Genomic DNA, 20,667 nt, shown 5'->3' with positions numbered 1-20,667 from the left:
AATCCACATATTGACTTCATTTTCCCTGCAACTGGACATAATACTTCCCTAACAAAGCCCTCGGTGGCCTAGGGTATACGATAAGCACGATCCCCATGAAGAAAACTTCTCTTCTGGAAGAAGAGCTCTACAGGTACCACTGGCGGCCTGTGTTTATCTGGAGTGACATGGGAGTATATGAGTCAGGAGTTGGGCACCTGCTGATTTGAAAAGGGTGTGGACCCCATATATCAGGGCCAGGTCCGACTGTGCACTTCGTAGCAGAGAAATGATTAGGCCTTGTCCTGGCTTTCAACCTGTGTGGTGCATGATGATGGGGTCATAACTACCAGATGGGCTTCTCCAAAGACATTTCTGTTCCCATTCCCTAAGACAACACCTGAAATTGGAAAAGGGCCACCCCCCCAAAACACGTGTCTCACACCCCACTGCTTTGCCCAGGGCTTTCCTCGGCACCCCAAGCTCCTTGTCCACCATCTTTCTCTGAGATACAGAGGACTTCGTTTTTCCATGAGCTTCATTTTCTTCCAGGAGCTCAGCTTACTGCAGAGTCCTGTTTTCCCTGAGCAAGGGAAGAGAAGCCTTCAATCACCTCGCAGAAGATGAGAGCATCTGCTTGGGGATTCCAAGGAGATGTTTTACTGCAGCTTTCACAAACTGATTATATTTAAAGCTCCCTTGGGGAGTGGGGGCTGGGAGGAAAGAAGCTTCGGAGTAGACCTTTGTTGGCATGAGTGGAGAACCGCTCAGACCTCCCAGGGGAACAAGCTTGTTTAAATACCAGCAATCCACATTCCCCAGTGTGTGTGCACACACAGTATGTATAGAGTTTTGAATTTCATCTCCTGCTCTGAAAGGGTCCTAAAAGGGTTAAACTGTTGCAGGCAAAGGCCTGAGGCTTTTCTATCAAAATGCTCCAGATGGAAATTACAGAATTTCACTTCTCAGCTCTGTGGTGCACACATACCGTTCTTCTAAGACATTAAGAAAAAAAAAAAAAAAAAAAAAAAAAAGGACAAGACCCCCAATGTTCTCCAGAAAGAAAATCTGACTGCTCAGCACACAGTGCCACTCTGTTTTGGAGGATTCCTCCTGGAATATTTGCATTAACTGTCGATCTCAAGCTGTCCGGGGCACTATAAAAACTCAAGGTATAAAGAGGGTAAAGGAAAGGGACCCTTGAATAAGGAAAGGACAATAGCTAGCAGGAAAACTATGCAGTGATGTGAAGCCACCCAAATACCACCCAGATCATCACCTCCACTAACCATGCCTTGCACTTGACCACCTTTTGCTGCTCCAATCCTGAAAGAAGGTAACAAGCTACAGGCCAAACGCCTCAGGTTTCGACCATGAACCTGACTAGGGTTGTCAAGAATTTCCAGAGATTCACGTATATGAAAGCGTTTCACTAATTGGAAAGAGCCATGTAAAAGCATTAAGAATATTATTACTTTCAAGTCAGACATTGAGGCATGAACTTTCAAAGGAATCTGAACACCCACAAACCAGAAACAATGATGGTTTTTAAGAAGGCGGCTACAAGGCAGGCTGACTAAGGAGGCACACCCCTCATAAAACCAGGCTGGGGTAGGGTTGGGGCCGCAGCCTCAGAAGCCCTTTAGGGCACATGCAAGCAGGTGGTTTAAAGGGAGGCAAAAGCCACAGGATAGACAAGGTCCCACATAGTCCATTTAGAGTTCACTGGATTCAACCCGTTCTGACCGAAAGGCAAAACCCAGAACTCTGGTCAGAGACAAACAGGACAACAGTGGCCAAAAATTAGACATTAGAATTAGCTGTTCATTTTACAGAAAGGGAAGCTGAGGTCTACAGGGTTTAAGTGACCCAAGATACCTTTCACCACTGTTGTAGGAATGAACCTAAACCAGAACTCAAGTTTCATTCCCAGACTTGTCTCCTATCATTTAACAGCTGGCACTCGGGGAGGATATGGGCAGTGTAGCCTTATGGTCAGCCTAAAGCAGCAAGAAGCAAGGTTCACTAACAGAGGACTAGACTGTGCTACAAGTGAGCGCTTAAAAGTACGAGATACCATGCTAAATGATTCTCATATCCTATCTCGCTGACTCCTCATGACAACCTTAGGAACATATACTCTTTCAGACATGTCATATAACTCGCCCAAGGTGAGCAAGTGACCGAACTGAGAGTCCCTTCAATTCAAAAACTTGTGCTCTTAGCCACCAGACCAAAAGAGCAATTTTCTTTTTTATCTTGGCATCTGTAAGAGAAGACCAGCAGCTCTTCCAGTCTCGTGTAACACAGAAAAAAACTGGAATTCTGACTAAAGGCTTCTACCTAGTGGGGGAGCAGAGCCAACCTAGAAACCCGGGTCCTTTGTCTCCAATCTCTAAGCTCTTCCACGAAGAACCCTGGTTCTAGAATGGAAGCTCCACAAGGGAGGGAGGGGTCTTTGTCTTGTCCACTGCTGTATCACCAGTCCCTAGAACACACAAAAGGCACTCAATAAATAGCTGATAAATAAAGGAATGGAGTCAGGCTGCCAGGGTTTGGCTGTGTGACCTTGGGAAGGTTTCTTACCCTCTCTCAGCCTGTTTCTTCATGCAGTGAATGGAGGGTGAAATAGTATCTACTTCCCAGGTTGATGTGAGAATTAAACAAGACAATTCATATATAAAGCACTTGGCATAGGCTAGAACATCATGAGCTCCCAAAATGTAACCTATTATTATTCGTATTGCTACTAGTATCCATTGACAGATTTTGGCTTAAGGATTTCTTTTTTCCTACTCTGGTCAGATGACATCTCATAGCAAATAGGAATAGAATAAAATACAGAATTGGAACTCAGTAACCTGCTTCTGGTTTCAGAACTACCACCACCTAGCTGTGTGACCTTGGACAAGCCTCTTAATTTCTCTGTACTCTCCTCAGCTATAAAATGAGGGACTAAATCATTTAAATCAGCTTTTTATCAGGCACCTTCTCTGAGTAAGACGTCATGCTCAGCCACCTATAAAATTCTATGATCCTGAAGGGTGTCAATGGAAAATATCAGAGCAAAGCAAAACAGTCTCCTGCTTGCGGCAAGGTTGATGAGAAACCCCAAATAGCCAACTGCATTACATCATCTCAATGAGCAATGTTTGTAAATACACAAGTGTTTAATTTTGAGACACTCGTGAGAAATCTTTCACCAATAGGAATCCACAGACAAGGTTCTATTAACACCTATCAGCCCTGAACCTTTCAAAAAAATAAACATGCAAAATCACTTTGCACCTTAGTCAAATGGCGTGCTTCTGGAGAGAAATCGGGAAAGTCAAAGTTATTAACACTCCCTATGGCAACAGTTTAAGAATAGGATGTGTAAAAAAACTGAATGACATATCTGGTTAAAATGGCAAGGGGGATTCCAGGAACAGAATACAGTGCATCTGGACAGGACACGGAGGCCAGTGGCTTATTGTTTACAAAAACAGGCCCAGATTATGAACAGTGACAAGAGGCCAAGACCTCAATTATAACTCACGACCACACCTCTCCCAATCCCTGTTCAACTGAAGCTATCAATCAATCAATTCTCCCATCTCTGTAATAAACCCACCAATATTTGCAGCCCAGTGGATAGAAGGTCCCTCAGGGCACCTCCAGAAATGACCAAGCTGATGACATTAAAAAGACCCTACAGGCAAAATGGGGACTTCAAACTACATTCCAACCTTCCAGGAGATAAGGCAGCTGCCCATTTCAAGCTCTACACTATTCCCACCGGAGGCGATCATTAGAAGGGAGACATGGCCCTTCCCAAGTCCTCTATGATAGGAAAAGGTCTCCTTGCATTGGTGCAGGGAAAGAAGGAGGGGCCCCTCCCTCTGTACTCTGAAACAAAGGAAAACCCAGAGCTCCAACCATGTGGTGTAACATTCAAGGCCACCCACCTCTCCCACTCCCCAGCTGAAGTCTCAATGGACTAGAGCACATGGCTCTTTCCAGTGAATAGCCAGGAAGGGACAGTGCCTTGCACAAACACATCCTGGGGCTCTTTAACAGGCAGGAACCCCTCTTATGGGAATGACTGGTTAAAAAAAGGTTATCTGAGAAGAGGCTCTGATTCATGTGCCAAGTCAGGTAGTCAACCAGATGTGCAGACAGGGTCACTTGGTTTCTCCAGGTCCACATTTTGCTTTACCCTCCACATCTTTGCAGAGGGAAGTGGGCCTTTAAAAGCATGCATTCTGGAGCAGAGGGTGACAACACAGAAGGGTTAAACAATTATGTCTTCCCATGCTCCAGAACCAGCACCACCCAGCAACCCTAACATCTCAACTCCATTCATGCTTGGGTGAGGGCGGAGACGGGATGTGAAATGACCTTATTCTTTCTGTTCTCTGATCCCTGATTGAATGCAGGGCAACCAGAGACCAGGTAGGTACAAGGTGCACCCAAGGTGGCTACAGACTTTCTGTGTCCGATGCCACAGCAAATGTCACCTTTTGATATAGTGCAGCAGAAAAAAAAGCCGCCTCCCCAGGGGCTCCCCAAATGGTATACCTCCTCAAGGTTGCCTTTCTCTACCTGGACTCTTCAACCTCTGAAATAAATTCCCAAACACCTGTCAGATTTCAGTTGTCCTTCAAGGAAACCTGACCCAGACACCCAGAGGCAAACTGCCGCCTTTCTCTCTCCAAGAACCTCCTGCCCCTCCCCCATCCCATCTAGCCTGGGGGAAAAGGCTGCCAAAATAAGGGCCAGCCCTTCAGGAGCAAACCTAAAGCCCACTCTGAAAATTCCTTTCCAGAGCCCTTGGCCCCTGGCACAGCCCATCCCTCGGAGGCTCAAACCCACCTATGAAACCACCTCTGGGCTCAGCCTGCCCCCACCTGCTCCACCCAAAGAAATGAACATCCTGCAAATCAGGGTGGAAATACATGTCTCAATGGTCCACGGAGCATATGCATTGTGCTATTTTTCAAAGCCCTTACCTTTGACCTGAGTATCGTACTCTGCTATGATCTCCTTATCCTTTTTGAATTTGGCCGGAGACGTCATGTTTTCCTTCTTTCTTCCAAATTCAAATTGTGAATTGATAGATCCACGGGAAAAATCCAACCACCGAAATCAATACCTCCAAGACCGCTTCTCCCAAGGGCAGAAGGGGCCCCCCGCGGTGGTCTCCAGCGCTCCGGGGAGCGCGGGCTGCGGGCTGGGCAGAAGGCTACGGCGGGCACATGCAGACGGTGGGCGCTGGGGCCGGGCGCGGCGGCGGCTGGTTCCTGTGCTAGAGCCGGAGCCGCAGCCTCAGCATTAGCCGGGAGAACTGCAGCGCCCGGAGGTTGGCCTGGGGTCTGACATCAACGACACAGGCAGGGAGTGGAAGTCCTTCCGCACAACATGGTGTGGGGGGTGCGGGGGTGTGGACGCGCCCAGCTGTGTCCCCGGGAGGGAGTGGGTGCGTAAAAGGGTGCCGGGGGAGGGCTGGGCGTGCTTCGCGGTTTTTTGTTGCACAGGCTCGAAGATGCTGCAAATCAAATCCCAAACGGGAGCCGCAGCAGCGCAGACTGGATCGGAAGTCGTTTGCTCCGGTTCACTTGCCTGTAAATGCAGGGAAAAGGGGAGGGGGCGATCAGCCCCGGCGCAGATCCTAATCGCGGCGGGGGTGGGGTAGGGGATGTCGTTCCAAGCCCGGCCTGGGCCCATTCATCTCGGCCAAACGCCGCCCGGCCCACAGAGCCCGGCGCGGCGAGGTGCGGAGGAAGGAAGCTCCCTCCGGATTTTGTTTTAAGGCTGGAAGAAAACACTTTGGAGCAGCCGCCTGCGCGGGCTTCGGGTGGGGACTGCGGCGGGAACGCGGGGCTCCGGGCGGGGACTGCGGCACCTCGGCGGCCTCCGAGCCCCGCCAGCGCTGGGCAGCGGCCAGCCGAAGGGAGCACTCTAGGCAGTGGCTCCGACGCGGCCCCTGACCCCCGGCTGGGGCAACTCCCAGGACATCAAAAGGGATCAAAGCCAGGGAGGGACAAGCCACCCGGGCACAACTTTTCTTCCCCTCCCGCCCCTCCTCCCAGTTGTTTTGTTTTTGGTTACTAGCTTCTCTTGGCAGCAAAATGTTGAGGGGGGTGAGACCTGCAGGAAAAAGCCTGCTCCGCACGGGGCACATCCAGGAAAACAATGTGGTCGGCAAAAGCAGGAAACGGGTTAGAGGCGAGGGTCGGAGTCGGGAAAACCCAGGGGCGGGGGGCGGAAGGCAGCCGCCGCCTCCCCCAAGTCACGGACGAGAGTAACTCTTAAATGACACCCCCAATATTTTTTGTCACCCATGCCCAGAGATCCCAGATACCGCACCCAAACCCAGGCTCGGTTGGGGGGGGGGGCGAGGGGGGTCGGGAGGGACGGGAGGGTCGCAGTCCCGACCCTTCGCACCAGGAGGTGCCTGAGGATATCCCGCCCTGGCCAAGGTCCGGGAGGCGGGAGGGAAGCAGCGGGAGCGCAGAGTTGGGAGTCTTGCTCCCCACCGTGCCACACCGGCGACCCTCCCTCCTAGGTCGCCCCTTTCCCTCTCCGTGTCAGGGGAGGGGGGGTGCTCCGCTGGTGTCTCCCACTTCCCGCGCCGGGAGGAAGAGGGAGCCCAGGCGGCGTGGTGGTTCAGGCGGGCAGGAAGCGGGGAGGGGGGTGTGAGGTGGGGTCCAGAGGCTGCATGGGAGCAGGGGATAGATGACTGGAGCTTCTGCACACGTTTGGGAGGCGGGGAGAGGGCAAAGGGAGGATTACCTCGGGGAGGGGTGGGGGGTGGTGAGGAGGCTACCGTGGCCACGATGTTACATGGAACGGAAGGATGTTAGCAACTTGGGGACCTGCTATGGGTCTAGGGAGTGCGTGAAAGGCACCATTCCAGGAGGGCAGGGGGCTGGAACAGGGAAAAAGCCCCGGAAGCAGTGCGGAACAATCATCCTTCTGGGTCCTGGGCTGTAACCCGGCTGTCTGCCAGGGCTTGGAGACAGGGGAAGAGGATAGCCGATGGTTACGGGTGATGCCAACGACGGTTGCCCAAAGGTGGACCAAGCCTGCCCGTGTGGAGAGGACTTGGGGAGGGGGCTGAGGACTTGGGGAGGGGGCTGGGTGCCTGCTGCACAGCGGCAGAGTCCCAGGGCAGAGCCCGAGACTGTGCGGTGAAGGGCAGTGAGAGATGCAGTCTTGAGAAGTATTATGGGCTGTACTGGAAGATTTGGAGAGGGTCGAGGGGGAGGGCGTCTGAGTGATTCCGGGCGGCACGGCTAGGCGATGCCGCAAGCAGCATCCGCGCCCTCTCCTTCCCGCCCCAGCCCGGGTTTGTTCAGTCAGGGCTCCAGCCCGGCGGCCGGGAAGAGGAAAGGGGAGAGGGAAGGAGCCTTTACCTGGCTCTGACGCGACGGGTCTCAGGTCCCCAGCTTCGCTTCCCACTCAGAGATCTCCTCCCCTCTTCCCCGCCACCCGCTTCTACGCAGATCGGTCCCCCTAGTCCCCTGAGGAGCCTCCGCCAACTCCGCAGGACCCCGCCGGGAAGCAGAGCCCACCCCCTTACCAATCACCGCCCGTTTTCTATCGACCGATGGGGCCTGTAGCCAATAGGAATAGCTGATCTCGAGAGGTCTGGAGTGAGGAGGAGGAGCTTGAGAAACTTTGGAGGTGTGACTAGCACCACCGAGGCGTGGTCATAGAGCAAGCTCCTCCCAGGGTTGCCGAGCCCAGAAGTAGAATTAATGGGCGGGGTTAAAATGGAACCAACAGCCAAACACAAACTCTTGAGAGAAGGCACTACCAATTGGACCGGGGTAGAGAGGAGGGGCGTTGCGGAGAATTTTAGCCAGTAGAGAGTAGAGACCAGTAGGGACTGTAGAAAGTCTTCCAATAAGAAGCGTGAAGGGAGTGCCTTGCCTCTTTCACTGGGGCGGGAGTAGGGTTTGCCCAAGCCCCCCGGTGCCGGCCAATGGGAGCGGAGGCGGAGCCAAACTCGGCCAACCAGAAAGCCGAGCTCATCTCGGCACCGTTACTGAGGCGGGGCGTACGGTCTCCAGGCCACTAAGATCTCAGCAGGGGAAGGCTCCCGAGCCTTCCAATGCGGGACGCGGGCGAACTCTGGTTCTCCCAATCGGTGCGCTGCGCCTGCAATTCAAACTGACAGCCGGTTGGAAAGGCAGAGAGAGCGGAAGAGGGAGCAAAACGCGACGCGTTCGCTGATAGAGACCCCAGCGCCGACTGAACCCCAAAAGCGACCTCTGCCCCGTCCCATCAACACCATCGCGCGCTCCGGAGCGGCCGCTCCGGAGGAGACCTAAGGGGACAGCGGGGGGCACGAGGGAGAGCTGAGGGACCGGGACCAAGAGAAACGGCGCGAGATCCAGCCAGCACACTGAGGGCTGGGGGCTGCCAGGAGAGAAGTGAAGCGGGGGCCTAGCAGCGAGCAGAGCGGAGGAGGGAGGGTCCTGGGAGGACTGAGGAGAACCCGGGTTCGTCCGGGTGGGAAAAGCCGAGGGGATTTCTGGATCCTGGGAAGAGGAGAAAGATTTCCAAAGAGGAGGCGTGGGTCGGGACGCGTGGCCGGCGGTCAGAGGGCGAGGAATTGGAGCGCTCCGGGGGAGGGGCTTAGGAGAGGAGCTTTCACGGAGGGACTCTGCAGGAGAAAGCTAAGGGAATTGCTACAGGGGCGGGAGCTAAAGAGTAGAGGAGCCTTTTAGACGCGTGGCTGGGGAGTCTGTAGAGAAATTCCCAGGCCTTTTGTAGCTCGCCGCCTCCCCACTTCAAATCCCACTGCCTCCCCCGAAAGTTAAAAGGAAAGCCACATTTGCTGCTTCGCCCTGTTCCTACTCAATAAATATTACTTTCACCCTCCCACGGGAAAGCAGGAAAGAACTCATTTCCTTCCCGGTTTTAGGGCTTAGAAAAGGTCGAGGCCTCGCAATTTGATTTTTGGCCTGGGGGAATCCAACTAGGAAAGGTACTGCTCTTGTTTCCTTTTTCAAAACCCCGCACCGCATCCTTCCCGGGACGCCATGTCTACCAGCAGTTGTAGTTTCGAGGACCGGTGCGTGTCCATCCTGTGTTGCAAATTCTGTAAACAAGTGCTCAGCTCTAGGGGAATGAAGGCTGTTTTGCTGGCTGATACTGAAATAGACCTTTTCTCTACAGACATCCCTCCTACCAAGTAAGTCTTGCTAGTGGCGGGCAACGGTAGCCTTTAACTAAATGGGAAAAGTGTATGGTTTGGACCTCTGGGAGTCAACAAGGAGGTTATCATTTTGGTGTTCCAGCCACTCCCAACAGTCTGATGATCCCCTTGGAGTATAACTAAGTGGGCAGACTGTCTGGACAAAGTCTGTGGTTTAGCCAGAGTGGTCAGTCCTGATGTAATGTTTCTGGTTCAATTATAGTCATGTGACCACATCCCTTAAGTTGGATCCCCTGGCGCTGTGCCCCGCCCAACCATCCTAACTCACTGGATCAAATCCACGACCTAGACCCTAGACTCTAGGTAAATTCAGGCAAGGTTCTCTGTACTGTTAGAAGAGTTAAGTTTTTCATTTTTATCCATAAAGTTTTAGGCCAAAAATATTCATAATTTGCTGCCATTATTTGTAATTTGCCAGGCTGAATCAGATCCATTGTCCAGATAATTCAGTGTTCTTTTCTCAACAATCTCTCTCTTAATGAGAGAGAAATAGATTTTTAGGCGATGAAATAGACCTAGCCCTAAAACAATCCTTGTCAACTATTTCAGATACCATGCATTTGTTTGCATCATTAAATCCTCTTAAATTCTGTTTTCAGACACGTAAGAATTTGCTACCTATTTGGAAAAATAGCCATTTTATTTTACTCAAATGTACGTTTTTCTAGCTCCAAGAGGTACTTTCTCTTCCATAGGCAGCATATTTATGCCCTTATGTAATTTTCAAGATTTAGGCTAACAGTCATAATACTTTAAAATGAACTTTGTGATGATAGAAACTTCAACATTTTGGAAATATACTCAAAAGCTATGAACTCCTCCTTTCTTGAAACCTTTTCTGAAATAGTTTAAGTGTAGAGATGCCTACTGGCAAAGCAAATGGCTCTCATTTATTGTAAAGATATTTGGGTTAATATTTTAAGTACTTCTGTATGTGTGTGTGCACCTGTGTGTTACAAAAAAAAAAAAAAAGCACTAGACAATAAATCTAGAACCTACTGTTGCACAGGTTCTGTGATTTTTTTTGTCTAAAGCTTTTTCTTACTAGTAGCACACACACAGATGCACACATGCAGACAAATTAAAAAAATTTTTTAAATATGTATTTGTTTTTGAGAGACAGAACAAGCACAAGTTGGGGAGGGGCAGAGAGAGAGAGAGAGAGACAGGGAGACACAGAAAATGAGGCAGGCTCCAGGCTCTGAGCTGTCAACACAGAGCCCGTTGCGGGGCTCGAACCCACGAACCAGGAGATCATGACCTGAGCCAAAGATGGACCCTCAACCGACCGAGCCACCCAGATGCCCCTAAAATATTAACCCATTCATCTTTGCAATAGATGTGGTAAGCAATAAGATGAGGGCTCAGATATTGAATTGTTAGAGGTTAGACCAGAGTCTACATTAGAACCAGGTTTTTCTTATTGTCTCTTCTTCTTTATAAGGGTTGTAATAGTAATGGATTAGCGTGCTAAGATATGTATGAATTAATGAACACATAAGATTATTTAAGTGGAATTTTGTCATATTTATGGTAAGCTCAGAAGTATTAACTGACTCTTACAAAATATACTATCATTCTGCTTTAGAGTCTCTTTCAGCTCTTTGGGTCTACAAAATTCATGCTAAATCACAACCAAAAATACAAGGATATGGAAAAATCGGAACCCTGTGCACTATTGGTAGGAATATAAAGTGGTGCTGCTGCTATGGAAAATAGCATCGAATTTCCTAAATAAATTGAGAATAGAATTACCATATGATCCAGGAATCCCACTTCTGAGTATGTGTTTATATTTGGATATATACCCAGAAGAATTCAGTGCAAGATTTAAAAGATATATTTGCACACCTGTGTTCTTAGCAGCATTCTTCACAATAACCTTGGTTAACCTTGGTCACTGTGAAGAATGCTGCTAGGAAGTGATGCAAATGTTCATTAACAAAATGTGGTATATGCATACAATAAACTATTACTCAGCCTTGTAAAGGAAGGCTATCCTGCCATATGCTACAATAGGGAGGGGACTTAAGAACATTATGCTAAATGAAATAAGGCAGTCACAAAAAGACAAATACTATATGCTTTCACTTGTATGTGCTATATAAAATGGTCAAATTCATACTAACAGAAAGTAGACGGTGGTTGCCAAGGGCTGAGGGAAGAGGGAAATGGGGAGCTGTTTGATGGACATAGAGTTTCAGTTTTGTGATACGAATAAGGTCTGGAGATTCATTGCACAACAATGTGAATACACTTAAGACTTCTGAACCGTACATTTAAAATGATTAACTTAGTAAATTTTATGTTATATGTGTTTTTACAACAATTTTTTAAAAAGTACCTTTGACCATTTCTGCACATTTCCTTCTCCAGTGCAGTGGACTTCATTGGAAGATGCTATTTCACTGAAATCTGCAAATGTAAACTGAAAGACATCGCATGTTTAAAATGGTAATTTGTGGCAAGATTCTAGATGGCCCTGCATTTGGAAGATGGATGTTAACACCACAGCACAGAGAAAGGTTCAGTGGGCTGCATCGAGCACTGGTTATAACCCATGCAGTGAGCCATTGAAAAACCATTTGTTACTTCAAGTTATTTTTTAAAAGGGTCTTGTGTCACATTTGTATATGATTTTATAATTTTTCAAAGCACCTTGACAAATATCTGCTTTAATTTTCAGAAAAAGTCAATGTAGTTTGGGAAGATAAAACAGAGTTACAATCGTAAAAATCAGGTTTGAGCCCTGGCCCTACTCTTACTCTAAATGTGATCTTGAGTAAATTTCTTAAGCCTCTAAATCCCTGGACCTCTGTTTCCTTGTTTAATTTATAGCTTAAGAAGATAGAAACAATCTTCTAATTTAAGAAGATAGAAATTTAAATATCTTTTGTGTTTACCTTATAGAGTGTTGTGAAGATTAAATTAATTACGAATGTTAAAAGGCTTGATAGACTATAAATTACAACACAGATGAAAACTATTACTATTACCTTTTGAGAGGTAGACAGACTTGAGTATTATTTGTCCCATTTTAGAGAGAAGAAATTTGAGATTTTTTTTAACATTTAAATGAGGTTTGGATTATAAATTATAATCCAAATAATTTAAATTCTTATGTGCTAATGATGATTTAAATTCATTCTTTCATTCATTCAAACCATACATTGAAGTCCTACTATGTGCTAATCATTGCTATAGGGGCTGGAAACACAACAATAAATAAAACAAAGTCACTGGCTTTTGGACATTATATTCTAGTGGGAAGATGATTGGTTAGTAAGATATTTAAATCAATAAGATATTGAATAGGGTGGAAGGTGCTCCAAAGGAAATAATAATAATAATAATGATAATAATAATAATAATAAATGATAGAGAAAAATAGAGGTTGGGAGAGTAGGTAAGAGCATTTGAGATAGCATGGTCTGGGATGACCTCTCATGAGAAGGTAACATTGGAGTTAAATCCGAAAGGATGACAAGGAGCGCAAGGGAAAATGTTCTAGGCACAGGGAACAGCTAGTGCAGAGAACCCAAGGCAAGAGGAAGCTTAACATGGTCATGGAATAAAAAGATGATGGCCAGCATAGCTGAGACATTGTGAACGTCAAGGGAGAGTAGTGTGAGTAGACTGGAGATGCGGTCAGAATCCAGATAGTCTAGAGGAACGCTGTCCAATAGAAATCTACAAGCCGCATATGTAACTTAAAATCTTCTAAAAAAATCTAAAAATAAAGAAAATCTTCTAATAACCACATTTTTAAAAGTAAGAAGAGACAAGTGAAATTAATTTAAATTGTATATTTTACTTAACCCATATAACCAAAATATTGTTTCAACATGTAACCAACATAAAAAATTATTAACAAAATATTTTACATTCTATTTTTTATCCTTAGTCTTTGAAACCCAGCATATGTTTTATATTTACAGCACACTTCAGTTCAGTCTAGCTAAACTTCAAGTGCTCAACAGCCACATTTTGGATAGTACAGATCTAGACCTTCATATGAAGGGGTTTTTTTGTGAGTTTTGGCCAATGGGAAGCCACGGAAGGGGCCTTAGCAGGGGAGCAAAATGGTCTGAATGCGTCCCTACTAGAATGTTAGCTCCATGAGAATAAGGACTTTGTCCACTGCTGTATTCCCAGCACCTGGAACAGTACCTGACACATAGTAATAGATGCTCAATAAACACGAATTGAATGAGTAAATGAATGAATGAATACGGATGGTGATTAAAGCCATAGAATTTACTCTTGCAATATAGTCCTACAAATAACTGTCAGTCCTGGTCCAAGAACAACTTGCTCTCATGTGTTTGCCTTTCAAGCAGATTATGATTAGAAGACATATTTTAGGTAGGCTGGTACCTTTTATAGTATTTTTTTATAGGGCCTCACAAAACTGACTGACTCCCACATCTCCCAGGGTGGGAACAAGCTATAATAAGAATTTTTACAACCCAAGGTATAAGTACATGTTATCATTAAAAAAAAAAAAAAGTACTAGCTAAAACGTTCCCTGTATATTCACTTTATTTAATAATGACCATATAGGAAAAAAAAAATCTGTGGAAGAGTGAAGTACTTGTAATCAGAGGGATAATCTTGAAGACAGTAAAAAACTTTTGCAACTTTCTCTAGAAGCTACGGATTTGCCTTATTTCTGAATTCCTTCAAAAACACTAAAACTAAAATTAGAGCAGCCAGCTTGTGTTTGGTTTACAGGGGCTCATGCTGTCTTCCTACTCCTCCATCTGTTGAGACAGTTTTTAGGTGCTGGCGTAGAACTAGAACATAGAAGAACCCAACTTGCCACAGTCCTGGGGATAGCAAAAACCTTTTATCTAATATATTTTGTCTGTACAGCACCTCAGTTCTGGGTGTTCTACGGAACACATCACAACCTTATGGCATGGCGTCTAGAAGCTACCTTCTGAAAGGACAACGTGTAAAGCAGGACTAGCAAGGAAATGGAGAATGTGTTAGTATTTGACAGTAGCACTGTCAAATTTAACATTACCAGAGTCACTCCCATCCCAAAGATCTAGCAATGGAGGTTGTTAGGAGGAAATGAGGACTCGAGGTGGTCTGTTCATTTACATTAGCACATGAAAATGTTTATATGGCCAGTTATTACCTGGTATCTGAGTATATTTACTTTTCTTTCTTAGTGGGAACATTGTAGGTTATCATGTGATTGTTCCCTGTTGTTCCTGCCTTCTTTCCTGCAACAATGGACACTTCTGGATGTTTCACAGCCAGGCAGTTTATGATATTAACAGACTAGACGCTACCGGTAAGAAACAATTGACTCGGAAATTCCTCTAACATTTACTTGTCTACCAAAACCTGAGTGAAACTCCCAATTGATTGTTTGAGGATTCTCTCTGAAACCCTCTCACCTGAGTTGAAAGTGTGAAACTTCAGGGCTTTTAACCCAAATATTCAGTTAGGGGAACTACTAGCCAAAATTCCTTGCCATTTCTATTTCATCGTTGTATATACAAGAGCCTCAGACTTGACTCTTTTGCTTCTTGGTCTCTTAAAATTAATAGTTGCTCTAAATTGTTGCACTGATACGTATTACAACTCCAGAGAATTTTGGAAGATTTTAGATCTGATGGTCAAGTGTGTGTGTGTGTGTGTGTGTGTGTGTGTGTGTGTGTGTGTGTAAGAAAGTAGGGAGGGGAGCCTGGGCCAGTAGGACCTGGGAGGGAGGATGACTAGGTAACCTCTGTATTTGGTGATGTTGCTTCAGGAAAAAAAAAAAAAAAAAAAAAAAAGACATTTTGACATCTATATTAATAAATTATGATGGAATTTTATTCAAGGGAAATATTTATTTTTTTTTAATTTTTTTTTCGACGTTTATTTATTTTTGGGACAGAGAGAGACAGAGCATGAACGGGGGAGGGGCAGAGAGAGAGGGAGACACAGAATCCGAAACAGGCTCCAGGCTCTGAGCTGTCAGCCCAGAGCCTGACGCGGGGCTCGAACTCACGGACCGCGAGATCGTGACCTGGCTGAAGTCGGACGCTTAACCGACTGCGCCACCCAGGCGCCCCTCAAGGGAAATATTTAATGCCAATACGTTGTACTAGTTATTTAGTAGGAAAATATACAACCAATTTTTTTTTTTTTAACATTGATTTATTTGGGGAGAGAGCAATCAGGGGAGGGGCGGAGAGAGGAAGACAGAATCTGCAGCAGGCTTGCACTGACAGGCTGACCACATAGAGCCCAATGTGGGGCTCGAACTCCCCAACCATGAGATCATGACCTGAACCAAAGTCGGATGCTCTACTGACTGAGCCATCCAGGCGCCCTGACAACCACTTCTTAAAGGATGTTTACATAATACATTTTATATCGTCTGCAGCCATTTGGTTTTGTTGTGCACATGTGTTTTCTCTATCTCATACCTACTTACACAACAGACCAGGTTGACTTGTAGTGGGACTTTTTTAGTGGGAACTGAAGTTTGCAGAACTTTAGTTTACAGAACAAATTTAAAGAATTCGATAATCCAAGTTGGCACTAACACCCTCAGGTTTTTAAATGTATGTTTTAATCTTCTTCAGAACTTAAAATACATTCCTCTTCTTAAGGATGATTTGTCTTCACAGACGGAAGATCATGAATTGTAAGCTAGGTTCTGAGGGTCTTTAAACCTTCCAATTATGCTTGGGTTTTTATAGACTCTGATTTTTTTTTAATCACCTGGCATTCAATTGTAGCTCTCAACCCATCATTTGGGGGTCTTAATTTCAGACCCTGGGATGTGACGAAGGCCATTTTTGAGGAGAGACTTATCTGAACTCCCCTGAGATACAGGCTCCTAACTTAGGCCTCCAGTTTTATATTTGTGTTGACCATGGACACATTAAAGGAAGTTTCTGCTTTGATACTATTTTTCCTGCTTCATAGAATTCAAAACACAGGGTGGAGATTTTTCCATTTTGATTTACTTTTTAATTATTGGTCAATTTTTCAAAGATAAAAGCCCAGCATTCTTCCATTCACATTGAATCTAATCCATGAGAAACAGATGTATCACAGGATTTCCTTCCTCCCTTCTTAACAGAGAAAGGAAGGTGCTCCTTCTGTCAGATCCAATCTCTTAGTTTATTTTTTCTCCTTTGAACCAATTGTGCCGAACTACTCATGTCTCTGAGTATTCACTCCAAGAATATCAAACTTCTCCTTTGTAACCCTAATATTGTGATTTAAAACGAGACTTTCAAGATGCTTGGTATAAAACAGGGTTTCTCATGATGCTGGGACTGTCCTTGAATCACCTGAATCAGCTGCATCAAAGGAACACATACACAAGCTTTATGAAATTCTAGAATGTTTAGATGGAAAGGGCCCCAAGTCAGTGTTCTAGGCTAGGCTTCATGTGTCCACCTGATTTCCCAAAACTTTCCTGAGGACTCTTGAGAAACCTCAGTTCAAATTCTCTGGGATTGGCAAATGCCCTCAAAGGCAAATTGACTTCAGCTCTCCACTTACCTTTATGGTTCTAATTATCCCTTAGATTTTGGCCTAGTAACTCCTTATTATTCCATTAGCTCATCAAAGCCATATTATCGGAAGCAGAATACTGTTCATTCTTGGGAGGGGAGGGGAGGGCAGAGTATTTTTTATTATAAACAATGCAAACACAAAAAAAATGCAGAAAACAATATGATAGACTTCTGTATCCACCCCCGCCCCCCCCAACATGAAATAGATGCTAACTTCTTGCCTGATTAGATTCTAGTATCTCAAACAAGAGAGACAGTTGATTGTTTCCACTGTTTCAACAATGCCACAGTGCACCTCCTTGTACATATCTCCTTGAGCACCTGTGCAAAATGGCAGTTAGAGGAAGTGATGAGTGATGGGCTCTATTTGCTATATATGTATATATTTGCTCTATACGTATTTAATTCACACAACAGAATTCAGAAACAAAAAGAAATGAGCTAAAGCTATACATGTGGATATAGGTAAATCTCAAAAACATGTTGAATGAAAAAAGCAAATTAGAAAAGATACATATAATGCCATACTATAAAACATTTAAATACATTAAAAGATAATATATATTGTCTGCAGTTGCATACACTCAGAGTAAAGGTAGTAAGAACACCCATGGTGTACTCACTGGTGGTGGTGGAAGCGAGATTGAAACCAAATCTCCAAACCCTGGCTCATTCTCTTCCACCACGTGGCCACACTGACAACCTGATAATGTGAGATTTGCTTTCCTTGTTGGACTCCATTGGCTCCCCTAGAGGTCAATTAATAAATTGTATTTTTTCCCAATTTAGTACTTTCAAGTTCTGTAATACATTACGTGCCCAGAACAAACCATGTCATTATCTTCCATCATGTGTCTGTCATGTTCCTTCTATATGCCTAGGCTAGATTCTTCAGTATGGAATCTGACTACCCTTTCACTAGGAGGCTTTAGATTGTTGGGTTTGTTTGGTTTTTTTTAATGCTTATTTATTTATTTTTGAGAAAGAGAGAGAACACAAGCAGGGGAGAGGCAGAGAGAGAGGGAGACGCAGAATACAAAGCAGGCCCCAGGCTCTGAGCTGTCAGCACAGAGCCCCACATGGGGCTCAAACTCATGAACTATGACATCATGACCTGAGCCAAAGTCAGACACTTAACCGACTGAGCCGCCCAGACACCCCTAGATTGTTGTTTTGTTTGATGTAATGGCAGCTACAACCTGGATAGCCTCCAGACTAAAACCCACCTATAAGAAAGGATTGCAGTTCGTATGATAAGTGGCTCTAAAACCTTGTTGTTTTTAATCACAAAAAAGCCACCAGCTACTTTTGTGCTTGTTGAGGAGATGAAGAGACTTACTCAAGCCTTTTTCCTGTACCCTCCAAAGAGACACTTAATCTAAAATAATCTTGTGAGATCTCCATCCTTAAAAATCATTAAAATAGATTTGAAACTTACCAGTGTAGAGCGATTATGGCATAATACAGCTAGAGGCAGAGTTTGAGGAAATGGGCGCTGAAATCCTTCAGAGTTCGAAGATTCTAGAATTCAAGCCCTTACTTCAAAGGGCTTAGAAATGTTTATGTCTTAGATGAATAATATTAGGTAATTTTTATCTATGGCACATTCTTTAATATCTTTTCTCTTTACTGTTAACACTATGGTTCCATATAAGAATGTTAACATACAAGGTTTTCTATATCATGTTCCGAGTTGTAATAGTAGCTGGCTCTAAGTAATTTTATGATCTTTTCTTTTCAGGTGTCAACTTCCTACTTTGGGGCAACTTGCCAGAGATAGAAGAGAATACAGATGAAGACACATTAGATATCTCAGCAGAGGAGTGCATTCGATGAATGGGATTATGAGATGTATAATACCCAGACATTTTCCTATTTAAAAGATATATTAATGGACTGACTTTAAAAATATTAGCAAGGATATACTACGGATTTCTCCTTTTTTTGGAAAAAAAAATGAGACATTTGTTGATTTATTTATTTGCTATCTCAGATGAATTACCTGAATTTAATTTGAGTTATGGTAGTTCTTTTCTTCTATGGCTTCCTCCTCCTCTTCCTCTCTCCACCCTCCACCTGGTACAGATGTGTTCTTAAATTCAGATTGGAGGTTATTTCATGTGTCACTCAACTACCTCACAGTCTTGGGGAATTTTTCTTAAAACTAGATACCAGATACCGTTAATTTTATATTCTTGAATAAGGGGCGTTAGTATACATATATGGGGTGTATCCACCAAGTATGTATCCATGTGTATACCCAGGCATGCATATGGCAAGCTCAACTGGGAATTAAAGCTTAACAGGAATTTTTTAAAAAACCAAGCTGTTAGGTTTTCATAGGTACTGGTTATCCTGTGTCATACTGGTGAAAAATCCCTAAAATGGAGCAGGACTTTGTGAATCAGCAAACAGAATAAGTTAAGACTTTAAAATATATGGAGAAATTCTCTTAATTCCTCAGCACGATGTTAGATAAATGAATTTTAACAACAAAATTATCAGTATATACTGTTTCCCAACATGATTTATTTATGTTCTTCTAAAGTCATGCAGTTATTGTGTTATGAAAGCAGGGCAACTGAACCTCCATATTCTATTCTCTAGGCCTTTTTCTGTAACTAGCAAATTTTAAATGAGTATTCTCACTTCCAACCCTTAAATAGAAAAAAAACTAAAGAAGTGTTTTGCTTAAGCCATTGTACATTATAAATGATGTTTTTGTTTTTGTTTTAAGCTGCATTCAGAGCCACACAGGAATAGGAAACTGGGATAGTGTTGGATTGTGGTTTTAGGTATAGCTAAAATCAGTGTATCGCTTAGTAATATCTCAGCTGTAAGCATTTTGTCAATAGCGATACCTAAACACACAGAGTTGTGGTTTTGTAAATAAAGTTTTATTATAAAAATGACCAGCCTGCCTTTAATCTTTTACTGTAACCACGTTTCTTACCCCAAAATGTAAAGGTGTAGAACACAAGAGCTAACATTTATTGAGTGCTAACTATGTGCCAGATCCTGTTCTAAAGTCTTTACAGGGGCAACAGGATGGCTCAGTTGGTTAAGCATCTGACTCTTGGTTTCAGCTCAGGTCATGATCTCACAGTTCATTAGTTTGAGCCCCATATTGGACTCTGCTATCAGCACATAGCCCTCTTCAGATCTTCTGTCCCCTTCGCTCTCTGCCCCTCCCCCCATGTGTCTCTCTCAAAATAAATAAATAAACTTAAAAAAAATAAACTGTTTACAGATTTAATTCACTTATTCCACACAACAAACCTATGAGGTAGGTCTTATTATTCCTTTTTTACTGATAAGACAGGTGAGGCATAGAGAGGTTAAGCAGCTTGTCCAAGGTCACATAACTGGTCAGAGATGTGGCCAGATTTAAACTCAGACAGACAGACTGACTTCAGAGCTCCTGCTCTTTATCTTTTTTTTTTTAATGTTTGTTTTTGAGAGAGAGAGAGAGAGAGAGAGCACAAGCAGGGAAGCGGTAGAGAGAGACACAGAATCTGAAGCAGGCTCCACACTCTGAGCTGTCAGCACAGAGCCCGATGTGGGGCTCGGACTCACAAACCATGAGATCATGACCTGAGCTGAAGTTGGATGTTTAACCGACTGAGCCACCCAGGGGCCCCGGCTCCTGCTCTTGATCTTTATGCCGTATCCCATACACACCTTCAGACATGAATCAGTTACCATTTTATTTAGCCGGGATACACGCTAGGTAATAACTACCCCAAGAGAGGGCCTCAGTGACTGATTTCAAGGTTGAACAAATTCATACTGGATCATAAGATAGAGAAGTGACCCGTGTGTATCAACAGAATCTTTTGCTGTAAACCAAGATAAAAGATGCTTCAGGAAATGCTGTACCTGGAAAACTTTTCCAAAAGTCTTTCACACTGACCATCAGCACTGGGATGCTGTGGATGAACGTGA

At 44.6% G+C, this 20,667-nt stretch overlaps 2 protein-coding genes across 9 annotated transcripts in view; one reads left to right on the top strand and one right to left on the bottom strand.

The window, feature by feature from the left end:
• SRGAP2 (SLIT-ROBO Rho GTPase activating protein 2) overlaps window positions 1-7,492 on the bottom strand; it is a 234,440-nt gene extending 226,948 nt beyond the window's left edge. For 4 of the 7 annotated variants that reach the window (XM_030302923.1, XM_030302925.1, XM_030302924.1 and 1 more), the window contains exons 1-2: window positions 7,377-7,492; window positions 4,971-5,580 (exon numbers count right to left, since the gene is read on the bottom strand). In XM_030302923.1, the coding sequence (XP_030158783.1) occupies window positions 4,971-5,037 (67 nt within the window). In that variant the 5' untranslated portion in view covers window positions 5,038-5,580; window positions 7,377-7,492. The remainder of the gene's footprint in view (window positions 1-4,970; window positions 5,581-7,376) is intronic. The other 3 variants (XM_030302927.1, XM_032591765.1, XM_030302930.1) reach the window with 2 other exon arrangements.
• Window positions 7,493-8,169: 677 nt separating this feature from the next.
• On the top strand, window positions 8,170-18,645 carry FAM72A (family with sequence similarity 72 member A). Of its 2 annotated transcripts, XM_030302712.1 has the most exons (4): window positions 8,170-9,163; window positions 11,564-11,641; window positions 14,368-14,492; window positions 18,464-18,645. In XM_030302712.1, the coding sequence occupies exons 1-4, from the start codon at window positions 9,012-9,014 to the stop codon at window positions 18,556-18,558; spliced, it is 450 nt and encodes a 149-aa protein (XP_030158572.1). In that variant the 5' UTR covers window positions 8,170-9,011; the 3' UTR covers window positions 18,559-18,645. The 2 variants fall into 2 exon arrangements, with proteins under 2 accessions (XP_030158572.1, XP_030158573.1); XM_030302713.1 differs by lacking the exon at window positions 14,368-14,492 and having other exon boundaries at window positions 18,464-18,518.
• The last annotated feature ends 2,022 nt before the right edge of the window (window positions 18,646-20,667 follow it).

This window comes from Lynx canadensis, chromosome F1, assembly GCF_007474595.2.
Source record: "Lynx canadensis isolate LIC74 chromosome F1, mLynCan4.pri.v2, whole genome shotgun sequence".
In the NCBI taxonomy this organism is placed as follows: Eukaryota; Metazoa; Chordata; class Mammalia; order Carnivora; family Felidae; genus Lynx; species Lynx canadensis.
The sequence above is the reverse complement of the archived record's forward strand: the minus strand, read 5'-3'. Positions and strand labels throughout refer to the sequence as shown.

Coding starts and splice junctions, on each gene's coding strand:
- FAM72A (XM_030302712.1), top strand. CDS start 9,012: ATGTCTACCAGCAGTTGTAGTTTCGAGGACCGGTGCGTGTCCATCCTG. Junction 9,164..11,563: donor ACAGACATCCCTCCTACCAA/GTAAGTCTTGCT, acceptor TTCCTTCTCCAG/TGCAGTGGACTTCATTGGAA. Junction 11,642..14,367: donor GACATCGCATGTTTAAAATG/GTAATTTGTGGC, acceptor TTTCTTTCTTAG/TGGGAACATTGTAGGTTATC.